Source organism: Pseudorasbora parva, chromosome 11, assembly GCF_024679245.1.
Source record: "Pseudorasbora parva isolate DD20220531a chromosome 11, ASM2467924v1, whole genome shotgun sequence".
Lineage (NCBI taxonomy): Eukaryota > Metazoa > Chordata > Actinopteri > Cypriniformes > Gobionidae > Pseudorasbora > Pseudorasbora parva.
The window spans coordinates 43,085,425-43,097,640 of record NC_090182.1 but is presented as its reverse complement, the minus strand read 5'-3'; the positions used below and the strand labels follow the sequence as shown (position 1 = coordinate 43,097,640).

The 12,216-nt window shown below is 39.0% G+C and overlaps 1 protein-coding gene across 5 annotated transcripts in view; it reads right to left on the bottom strand.

The window, feature by feature from the left end:
- Window positions 1-12,216, bottom strand: part of arhgef37 (Rho guanine nucleotide exchange factor (GEF) 37) — a 79,361-nt gene that overhangs the window by 55,122 nt on the left and 12,023 nt on the right. For all 5 annotated transcript variants that reach the window (XR_010908413.1, XM_067458023.1, XM_067458019.1 and 2 more), the window contains exons 4-12: window positions 11,298-11,445; window positions 10,958-11,157; window positions 10,687-10,817; window positions 10,402-10,506; window positions 10,002-10,115; window positions 6,993-7,310; window positions 5,379-5,507; window positions 4,097-4,292; window positions 1,278-1,450 (exon numbers count right to left, since the gene is read on the bottom strand). Coding sequence is in view for 4 of the 5 variants with exons in the window: in XM_067458023.1 (XP_067314124.1) it covers window positions 1,278-1,450; window positions 4,097-4,292; window positions 5,379-5,507; window positions 6,993-7,310; window positions 10,002-10,115; window positions 10,402-10,506; window positions 10,687-10,817; window positions 10,958-11,157; window positions 11,298-11,445 (1,514 nt within the window). In the remaining variant the exon portion in view is untranslated. The remainder of the gene's footprint in view (window positions 1-1,277; window positions 1,451-4,096; window positions 4,293-5,378; window positions 5,508-6,992; window positions 7,311-10,001; window positions 10,116-10,401; window positions 10,507-10,686; window positions 10,818-10,957; window positions 11,158-11,297; window positions 11,446-12,216) is intronic.

Below are 12,216 nucleotides of genomic sequence, written 5' to 3'. Positions count from 1 at the left end.
TCGCTGTGAATACGCAGGCCACAAGAAGTAAATAGGTGTTTTTTTTCTTTTTCTGGATCACTTTTACTCAGGAGATGCTATCTGGCAACATAGAATTACATTCATCATGCTAAACTTAGCTAGCGGCAACCCTGCCAAACTAAAATAATGCATGCACTGAGACAAAAATGCATTTGCCCACATAATCTAAATGTAGGAAAGAAGTTGAATAAGCCCTATTTCTAAAAACGGTGGAGTGTTCCTTTAAAATAGCTTGAATGTGACGTTTTATTTAATATACACAGACACATGAATATGCAAATGAGCCCCGTCTCCATTCTCTCATTTATGCAAGTCGATGTATTCAGAATAATCAATATGATTGGCCTTTTGCTTGACTACTTAATTAAACAGCAAACAACACAAAGCATGTTCCTGTTCCCATCTCAAACTCCCCTCTTAAAACCAGCATGCTTAGAAACGCTTTGAATATCATAGAACAGTGGAATCATAGTTCCACATAATATCGGATATACATAATTCAACCACTATATTGCTAAATGTACTGATTTTTCATATCAACAGAAAATAAACCAGGATAACCTAGCTTCTCTTGGGACTTCGATGCTTCACAGCATAGCAATGATGATATGCTAAAGCCTCCACACACACTGGCGTGATTGGTTACAAGTTTGTTCTGTATTTGTGACTTAAGAAACCATGTTTTCTTTTTTTACTGCAGTTGTAATGAGGAAATACTCAGCAATGGTGTTAACTTATGGATTTTCACATGGTTTGTTTTAAAGCATATTAAAAAAAAAACACCACATAAACAAACGACATTATATAATTTATCTGGGAGCCATAATGTTAATTTCCTTCACAATGATAAACAACATGTGAAGGTGGTTTAGAAAAATGAGTCACATTTTCAGTCACAACAGCCAAAATCTACCTCCGATATTTTCTGCTTTCCCAAACATGAAGCCACAACTATATGGAACCATTTGACAGTCAGATCATGCAGATGACTGAATCAGTGTGTATGTGTGGGTGTGTGTAGGTGGCCGTGATAGAGTATGTCACTTCAGCTGACAAGGAGCGGCAGTTCATTTCTGTTCTTCCAATACTGAATTCACAAATACTGAAGCGTGTGATTGATGATCATGAGATACTGCAGACCTGCCATTAATCTCCAAAGGTCTCATTTGGTTTGACACACAAATCAGACCGAATAACTAGGTGGCCCTATGACCCGTCAGTCAAAGCGCATGTCTGTGCCTATGCGCGTCACTCACCTGAAAACAGGGCGTGGACATGGTGGTTAGGAGCGGCTGGGCTCCGGGTGTGTAGGAGTGTCTCCGGGGTCCTGGACCGGTGGCCATGACGTTCAGATGAGGAGACTGTGGCGGGTCAACGGTTATCTGGTGGTAGTGTGTCAGTTTTGAGGCAGGCACATATCCCCTCGGGCCTAAAGAAAATGCAAAGTTAGAAGTCCTATCTATCAAGACACTCAAATCTGCACATTAAAAATGCTTGTTTCTGCAGATTGATGAGAGCTGATTGGAAAGAGTGCTTTAACTTCGATTGACCAGCAGATGGCAGTCATAGCATTACCAAAGGCTTTCAGCAGCAATTGTTGCACTGTTAATATTGTAAATACTGGGTATATTATATTGCGTGTATATAAAGGGTGGATTATATGACCAAAATCTTATACATTAAGATCAGATATCAGTTTCTTAAGTTGACCCTGGCTGTTAGAAGGGCAGCAGCTTGTTGATCCTGGAGCAACATGCCTGTCCAAAAACAGTCCTCCTAACCCTATCCCTACCCCACCTAACTTATCCCTAAAACCAGAGGAAAATGATAGGTGAATAAGAATGGTGTAGAAGCCCCTAACCATTGTTGTAAGCCTGAACTTGACATTAACTTTAACTCTATCTCTTAAATCTGATTGGTTGATTGGAATGTTGTTCCAGGACAAACAAGGATGGGGATCCAGGAACATGTTGGTGACACACTTTCACCCTCTGGGACTAAGGTACATACAATAGTCAAAACAGTAACTGCTAAGCACAAGCAGTGCAACACAAGTGATATGAAAAGACTAAATTGTAGACTAAATATAAAAGTTTAAAACATTTACACTAAAGATAAAGATTCAAATAAAGATTAGAACGGTTTTGAATCAGCCTATTGATTCTTGATTCAATACGGTGATTCATAACCGCTCAAATATTTATTTGATTATTTGAAAACAAACACGGAAGAGAACACAATGCTGAATAAAATCGTAGTTTTTGTTATTTTTGGACCAAAATGTATTTTCGATGCTTCAAGAGATTCTAATTAACCCACTGATGTCTCATATGGACTACTGTGATGATGTTTTTATTCCCTTTCTGGACATGGACAGTATAGTGTGCATACACTTTCATTGAAGGAACAGAAAAGCTCTCGGAATAAATATACAATGACATCAATTGCTTTTTTGGGTGAACTAACCCTTTAAGTGCACCATCACTAAATTCTCCACAGGTTTCCAAAATATGGCTCTATATCTCGAAAACCGTAATACCTATTGAGAGAAGGCAACCGCAGCAACTGTGATTTTTTTTTCTTGTTAAATTATGCCTTTCTCGTTTTACACTTAGTGCATGTGTACCGAATATTAAATAAGTTAGTAATGATAGCATAATGTGAACAATGGTGATTTGTACTGAGGCTCCGTAGATTTGCATTTAACAAGCCTACACGGGGAGCGAATGTGAGAGATCGACTGAGAGCATGCGACTACCCGCATCTGTCCTTCAGCTTCAGGCCGAGACACATTCGTGAAAAAAGGTTGCCATGTCCAAGGCATTGGAAATCTCTGTCTTGGCATCAACGCAAAACGGGAGTCTTCTAAACGGGCGCTCAAAGTTAGTGATTTCAACAGCTGTTTCATTACATCTCTCTTTGAAAGAATCAGCATTTTTAAACATGCAGTTGAAGCACTCAAAGGGTCCAGGACCCCGAAGACACTTCTACACACCCGGAGCCCAGCCGCTCCTAACCACCATGTCCACGAGTAACCCTAACCGATGAAATATTAGCAGAAAGTCTCTTTCAGTCAGATTTGATTATCAGAACTAACAGTTATACATATAACAATATCCCTACAATTTTATTGTCAGGTTTACGTTCTGCTGTGTGGGACCCTTATTTGACATTCTCTTTGGTTCACTTCACTTCCTGTTTAACGCTCTATTTTCGATTTCTGAACATGACCTCGTTATATCGTAACAAACAGAGTTGATATATTCAGAGTCTATTCACACCAAGTGCAAATAGCGTGCATTGTTGGCAAGTGCTATTCACACTGGCTCCGCCTAACAATGCCTGGCTGTGCTAAACGAGATTTAAAAAAAACATCCACAATTCAACATCCTCAGTGGCACCATCAGTAAAGATTATGGCTAAGCAACCGCAGTCTTGTCAAGATCAACACTGGTTCAAATCCGCCTTTTGCAAAGCTTGCTCTTCTCTCTTTTTTTCCATCACATCACATCACATCGGAAAGGCATTTATTTTCAAAACAAATTAAGAAAATGTTATAAATGTGGAAATGTAGTGCCTTACAATGTTTAATAATAAAATCATTTAATGGGTAGGGTTAGGGATAAGTGTAGGGAAGGCTTTTAGTGTTCTTTAAAAACAGCATCTATTTAATAATTTAAATAAAAATAATAATTCACACTATTATTATTATTGCATCCTGTTAATGTACAACAATACTTAGGCGCAAATAGTATGTATCTGTCAAAAGAAAGTATAGATTACATGTAATTACTATTTACTACTGCAGCTTTATATGGTGTAAATAGAAAATATCAGTATTTTCACATAGTAAATAGAATCTACAGCTATTTGCACAGTGTAAATATCACCTAATATCTCTAGGAAAATATGTTGATTTCACTGAGTGTAAATATAATCTAGTTGCTATTAACACTTGGTGTAAATAGCATCTATCACTATTTGCACTTAGTGTAAACAGCAACTAGATTTTATTTATACTCAAATAGCCGCTGGTTTATAAATTATACAGCCCTATTCCAAAAGCCAGTTTTACCTCCTGCATCAACCAGCCAGCGGCGACGGTCTCCTCGCGTGTCCATCTCACTGACGACAGCTACCAGATCCCCCTTGCTGAGGGTCAGGTCAAGGTCACGGGTGCCCACCACAGGGCCCGTCAGCTGGTAGATCTTCGCCGAGCCATGCTTAGCGTTCAGAGCCTTGAGACGCTGCTCACACGCGGGACTGAGCGCCTGAGACGTCACAGACATGAAACAGAAAACCCTGATTCGATTAGTACCTCCTCAGATTTAACGTGATATTACATGCAGCAGCATAAATTCCATTTAGAAAGTAAACGTACATGAAATGAGACACAAGTGCTGTAATTACAGTGCTGGATCCCTTTGAACTGAGGAACCGAGAGAGGAAATGATAACAAGAGGAAGATACTCCAAGGATTTACATCTGTGATCTACATTTTGATCCCTGTCAGGGAACACGCAGTACTTCTGAAGACTACAGGGCACCTCTATGATTGATCCTTCTGCCTTTCTTTCTAAACTTATCCAGACTGATGTCTTAATGATGACATGCATGATATTGATTAGAACCTGAACACTGAGGCTCTGAGAAATAACATCTGTTTGTGTCATTAACCGTAGTGATGGCCTTTGATGTGACATCACAGACACAGAAGAAGTAATACCAATATACAACATTAATATATGCCTGAAATATGAAACAATATGAGACAATGGTGCGGTCTCTGTTTGCGCTGTCAAAAGACAATGACATTATTTGATTATGATTGACAATGATTATATTTACACAACAAAAATCAAAATGGACTCTATTTAATGTAATAAACGCTCCTGGATTCATCAGTGAACATTAGGAAAAATTATGAAAACAAACATTTATCTCCTCTCAAAAAGCTTTTCTTTCCTGATAATTAATTATAGCTCACTTTTCACAAGTCCAAGTCCCCTCCCCAACATTTTTTGGTTACATTCCCTACCATTTTGACCGGTAGTATAGTTTTGCTGTAATTTGCATTTGAGTAAATAAAAAGCAGCTGTTTAGGGCCACCCGTAATACAATAACCCCAGGACATAACATATTTTACTATGGTATGGTCGAAATTAATGGATGAATTGATGTAAAACACATGAGAATTAAACTACATCAAGATGAAAGAATGGCTGCATTTAGCTATTGTTGTATTCCAACACTGTCCACACAGGCACCGTTAAACTGCAGTAAGGGGACAACGTGTCCCATAGGAAGATGTCTCCACCCGGCAACAGACAATAGTGTGTCTCTGTGTTGAAACTGACCTGGACAATGGGAGCATTGAGTTCATCTTGAACACTCTGACACAGGCTCTCCATCCTCCTCGAACCCTCCAGCACCGAAGTCTCTGCCCACTTCCAGAACTCACCAGATTCCAAATAACTGTGTGGGAGCTGCCAGGAGACAGACAGAGAGCAATTCATAAACACCGCCAGCTTGCAGCACTGCAAAAAGCTAAATTTAATGACACTTTTCCGACCACATGCTTGCCGTGTCGCTCAGTGGTGGATCATTGCACAGAATGTCCAACAGTTCCTCAAATTGATAGGTATGCAAGTGTGACTAAAATCATGAGGATGACATAACTACATTACTGTGAATGTGAATCTCGTGAAACTGATGAAGAACACATCTAGGTTATAATTTACTCCAAAATCAAATAAATAATAATAATAATTCACCATTCAAGTATTGTGATATTTTCATTTTAAAAATAAATAAATACATACAAATTATAAATGTATACCTAGTAGTATATGTACTGCATTTAATTGAAGCTAATTTATTTATAATAATTATTTATTTTGTAGTTGATAAAAAAATACAGTATATGATTGGAAATATATGTTCATTTTTACATTTGTATTCACTCTAAACCTGATCACACTCTTAGAGATAACCAAGTGAATATTTAATTTCTACAGTGCCTAGTTCTAGTTCAATGAAGTGCTAAAAGTTCACAACAAACAAAAGCGTAAAAAACAAACAAAAAACAACAACTTTAAACCGTTTAACTGATAGTATTAATCTGTCAAAATTCTTCAGAAAACCTTCACAAATTAAAAAAAATGTAAAAAATAAAAATATATATTGGTCAAAATGAGCATCCCTAGTCCGGACCAAAAAAACCCCCTCAATTATTTAGTCCTGGTCCGCTTAGCGTTCACACTGGCATTTTTATCACAAAAACCTAAAGATAATGAACCCAAAGGCATAGGGAGACGTTCACAACCTGATTGGTTGGCTTTTCTAATGTGTTGCTTTTTTGGAGACGGAACTTATCGAACATCCAAAACAATGCTGTGTGCTGGGATAAATGAGCTCGTTGTGTGTGCGTAGCCTGCATATGATGCTATTTTGACCAGCTGAGAACTTGTGAAGAGCTCATAAAATGTGTAAAGGAGTCAAAACAGGGGCAGGAATCCCTCCATCACGCACACAAATAAAGATCTGCTGTGAGGTTCTAATGCTGTACCGCACTTTGATTGGTAACATCTATCACAAGAAAAAACAGGTATGCATAAGCATTCTGTCCTTATTAGGTCCATGTTGAGTTTATATAGCATTCAAACAGCACCAGAGTTCATTTGGAAATGGATCGAGTCCCATCTTTTCAACAGCGTTGGTCTGCTTGTTTGGTGCGCACCAGGGTTCAGGTGGCAGCATTCACACTTATTCAAATGAACCGCACTAACTGAGCAATCACACCAATGGTTCGTTTTACTTGAACCAAACATGCCAAGTGTGAACACACTCTAAAATGTATCATTTTCTTTTTTCGGTCCCGAACAAAAGAACCAAGCATGAACTAAAGCTCATTGTATTTTGTTCTCAGCATTCAGTAAAACCAGTGTTTGAGCTTTTTCTGTAAAAAGTACCTGATGGGTGAAGCTGGTGGCCAGCTGCTCCATATCCGCCGCCAGGTCTCTCTGCAGGCAGCTGAAGGCCTCTAGCGTGGCCCACAGGAGCTGAAGGGCTTTCCCGTTGAACTGCGGCAGCTCGTTCAGCAGCAGAGTGTTCATGGTCTTGTAGGTGTTAGCTATAGCTTGCTCCTCAAAACTCAGGCTACTCTTTTCCTCGATTAGCTCATAGTCCAGGAGCTTGTCTTGACGTTTGCGGATGAGGTTTCGTGGTCCTGCCATGAGTTCTCGCAGTGAGCTCAAGGGCTTAAAGACTAGTGCTTTCAAACGATTCTCCTGTAAGTGGCAGTAGAAGTGGAGTGGAGGAAATGAGATATACAAATTCAGTTCAGAAGGCAAGATACAGTATTAAAATGTAGATGGTTAATTTAATCTATATCCAACAACTTGATGATGTCATATAATCATTATTATTATTTTTTTTTTTTACATGTCTGAAATGCATAAACCACTATTTTCCTCTTCCTTCCTAATTTAAATGGTTGGTGAAGTTAAAAGATCTTGGCACAATGTATATCCCTACACGATACATGGTTTTTCAGCAGTAGTTTCCTGCAGGGTTATACATTGATGAATGGAGAAAACTAAAGTGGCAAATTGAAATACTGTGTCATAACAAATGTTGGTGTTCCAGACTTTAATCAAAGAGGCCACATTTAATTTGACCTGTACAAATATGAGGCAGTGAGGGATAGAGGTAGTGTTGAGAGCTGCAGCAATGAGTCATAAAACTCAGAAACTGGAGTCAACATATTTGCACTTGCGGTTCAATTGTCCTGAAATCAATGTTGTTGTTTTTTTTAAATTAAATGCCTGCAATAAGGTCTGTGGTTAACACAAGCTCAAGATATTTTGACGTTTTATCCTATGTCATTAAATACTGTACATCAGTGAATCCCTTTTCTTATTTTTGAAGGTTTTATGTGTCTCTTAAAAGGCGGTTTTATATAACATTGAATGTCATCATGCTGACCAGGTAAAATCATCTACTCGCTAGTCCGTTTCCGCAGCCTTGTTGTGCTTATTGTTGTCTTGCAAAGCATTATAACTCAGACTAACTCAAAATTCATAAAGGTTGTGTTATTTTGTGAAAGTTATATTTAAGAACAAAACATTTAAGTTATCAGTCAGTCTATTTTCTGTAATTATCCAATAGTCAATGGGAAAATCCTTTAGCCTATTGTGACGCTAATTTCCGAGTTTGCCTAGAAAATAATCCCTGCCCCATTTCATATGTGTAATATATGTGTAAAGTTCATGTACCTGGGTGCTGATTCCTCAGTAAATATCTCCTTAAGGGGGGGGTGAAATGCTGTTTCATGCATACTGATCTTTTTACACTGTTAAAGACTTGGAATCCCATACTAATCATAGACAAAGTTTCAAAAGTTAAGGTGGACGTTTGATGGGAGTATTTCTTTGTCAAAAATACTACTTCCGGTTAGTCATAAGGTTCGGCTATTTTTTTTCGATCATGGGTCCACTTGACGTTAAAGTTTCGGAATTTCCTTGTATGGGCCTTACGGACAATTCTACCGGAAGAGCGTGAGAGAGAGAGAGAGAGAGAGAGAGTGCGAAAGCAACAGGCTACGCCCATCAAAGCGCTGGCTCGTAGGCTGCGCTGCACAGGTGTGACTTCAAGAAATTAACAATGTCACCAAAAAGTGCGTTTTTGGTTGCCAGACCAAGACAGTCCTGTACAGATTGCCAAAAAACCCCGCGTTAAGGCAACAGTGGATGTAATTTGCTTTTCCGGATCAGCAACTGAGTTGCGCAAAGGTTTATGTCTGTTCGCTGCATTTCCGTGCCGACTGTTTCATAAACAAGGCCCAGCTCGACGTCGGATTTTCCGATCGCCTAATGCTGAAGGATGGAGCAGTCCCAACGATAAAGGTCCCAACGTTAGAACCGCAGGCGGTGAGTGAGACTGCTTCAAATGTCTGTGTTTTTGCCTATGCCCATCAAGTAGCCCAAACATGATCACGTATAGTTAATTGATCAATGGAGCATGCGATGTGTAGTGCGTGTACATTTGTTTAGCTGGCCACTATATGTGTAACTTTATGTTTGTGTATTGTAAAAGCACTCCAAACAACAATACACAAAGAGTGGGGAAATATGATATACTAAATAAGCACGCTTCTTCATTCAAATGCGCTACTATTCCATGTCTTTCTATGTAAACACTAGCCTGCCATGCAAAACCAGTCCGCTTACTTGTCTACACAAACCACGCGTAAACACACACACACACACGTGCACAACTGCACTTCCCACATGTACACCTTCAAAGACAAAAATACGACGATATAATTCAAGTATAAATATGTAAATAACAAGCCGCTAAGCATATTATATAGTTAGTGTATAACTTGTACCACATAGAGACGTTCTGCTCTAGTCGTTTTTGCTGCTGCTCCTGTTCAACTGCAGCCTCTGGGTCTGATTCCGGATCATAGATGTATGGCTGTATCTGATTAAAAGCCATATTTTTATTTTGAATAAAAATTTTCCCGCTGTTAGGGATGACACAGCTTTACGACGCACTCAACACAAAACAGCGGCGCGCACACGTCATTATTTAGCTCCGCTCACACGATACGCCCCCACCCGCTCGGCTTTTTTCGGAAAGACTCGGAACAGCGCATCTTTCTTATATAATTATAAAAAAAATAAAGACTTTTCGGAGATATGCAGGATGCAATGCTACTCTATAGGTACTCAAGATTGACATGACACTGACTGAAACTGAGTGTTTCACCCCCCCTTTAATTTAGACTTAATTATTTTAGGTACAGTAGAACATATTGAACTGTCATTCTGTCCCTCACAGCCTTGTTTCATTAAAAGACTGAAGTCTTATACAAATTTTTGCTGGAAAAGCTGTAAAGCGGTTCACTAAAGATTCACAAGAACTGAATCTCTTAATGTCTCTGAAGGATGTGAATTGTAATCGCAAGGTCTTACATATGAGGGGTAAATCCACTGTCTGAGTGCCACTGCGATTTCTTTAGAGAACAAGGCAGTTTTCTCCCCCTCCAGATCAAGATCAGCTTCCTCTGGTCTGCAGCTGAGGAACCTCTGTACACAGAAACAGAGCTCAGATGGTTAAATAAATCTTTACAAACACAGCCAAGCACACAGCCATAACCTCAACATCACAATCTTCAGGAACCCCTTCCATCTGCCCTGGGATCAACCCTCACACATTATTTTCCTTTCATTCACCAGCTGGAATAACAATGTGAACTGTTGGATCCATGGGCATACTTGCGTCACATTGAGGAAACACCAAAACAACTGAGAAGATTAACTCTTAGTTCATTTGTAAGTATAGCCATTAAGAGAAAGAACAGTAAAACCAAACCTGTAGATGATGGAGATAGGCCTCCATGTTATCATGAAGCTCTGAGATTCCCCTCTCCAGGACAAAGAAGAAGCCAGCGAGAGCATCAAACTCTTCATCCTTTAACTACGACGAGATTGATTTACAAGTCACCATTTAAGGATTCATTGTGAAAACGTATCTTACGTGACAAAAGTTTCTGAGGCTTTGTGGAAACAATGTGGTTTTTTTCAACATGCCAAACATTTGTTCCATTGTTTACACCAAGCATTGTTCTTTGGTGTAGTATCACAGTACGGCAGTTACCTTTGGCACGATTCCTGTCTCATGCTTTATGTACTGGCTGAACCGGGCCGTCTTCTTGGCAATGCTGTGACCACTGAGTCGATTGATCTTGTCCTTTATGGTCAGGGTTTCTGTCTTTTTGTACTTGTCAGCTATTAAAAACAGACAATGACAATAATTGAGCAAATCCCAACCTCAAGCATTTCATTTATGTTTCTATGCTATTGTTATCAATGGATTTGCATACTTTGGTTCGATCAGCTTTGCTTTCTAAATTGCAACATGTTCTCACCCACTTCACGGAAGCGCTTGTACTCATTGATCCTGCAGTTGATCTGGACCGCAGTGTGAGCGGTGTGCTCAAGTTTGAGGTAGGCAGGGTGTCGGGGGTCTGTGTGTTTCTGGATGGTCTGGAGCAGCAGGGGGTAACGGGCGATTCTCTGAACCGGCATCACCAGGAAGAAACTCAGAGTGGATGCATTCACATCAGGACTGAAGACAGACAGGATCAGGGGTCAACAAATGAAAGGAATGTTTGGTAAATACACTGGTATATTTGACCAGGAACTCATTGTTATCTCAATGAGTTGTTCCGAGTCACAACCTCAGCTGGATATTATTTATGAACTTACGCAGATGACTTGATGATTCGGACCATTTCCAGCCACAGGGCCTCCTTCTGTTTGTAGCTGTTCTCTAGAGCAGTGATGTTGTTGTAGTTGGCAAGATACTCCTTATAGGCCATCTCTATATCTTGAGACAGACTAAGGAAAGAGTCACCTGAGAAAAAAAAGACTTTATAATATAAATCTTTTCCATACAACATACAGTACACTTACATTTAAAAGTTTGGAGTCAGTGTGATTTTTTTTTTTTTTTTAAAGGAAAGGATTCATAAAATTGATCAATAGTGATAGAAAAGGGACATAAAAAAATAATGTTCTTTTGAACCTTCTGTTCATGAAACAGAAAGGAAATTTCTGTATTAAAATATTAAAACTGAAAAGTTATTTTACAAAAAGTACCGTTTTCACTGCCTTTTTGATCAAATAAATATAGCCTTGGTGAGCATAAGAGAGCTCAAAAAAAAAGAAAGAAGGAATTTAGGGACATTCTAAAACGCTTAACGGGAAAAACGCTTAACGTGGCTTAATGCACTAAGACAGTGCTAAAAACACACCAAACTCAGGAAACATAATGCTTATGTAAAAAAAATCGGATGAGCCCAGAATATGAACATAGTATACTCCATAAGCATTATGTTTCTTGAGTTTGGTGTGTTTTTAACACTGTCTTAGTGCATTAAGCCACGTTAAGCGTTTTCTTATAATTGTTTTCTATGGGAGAAACACTCTTAACGTGTAATTAAACGCGTTGCGTTCATATTATGGGCTCACCTGATTTTTTTGTGCATAGTATACTCCATAAAAATATGTTTCCTGAGTTTGGTGTGTTTTTAACACTGTCTTAGTGCATTAAGCCACGTTAAGCGTTTTCTTATAATTGTTTTCTATGGGAGAAACACGGTTAACGTGTAATAAAACGCGTTGC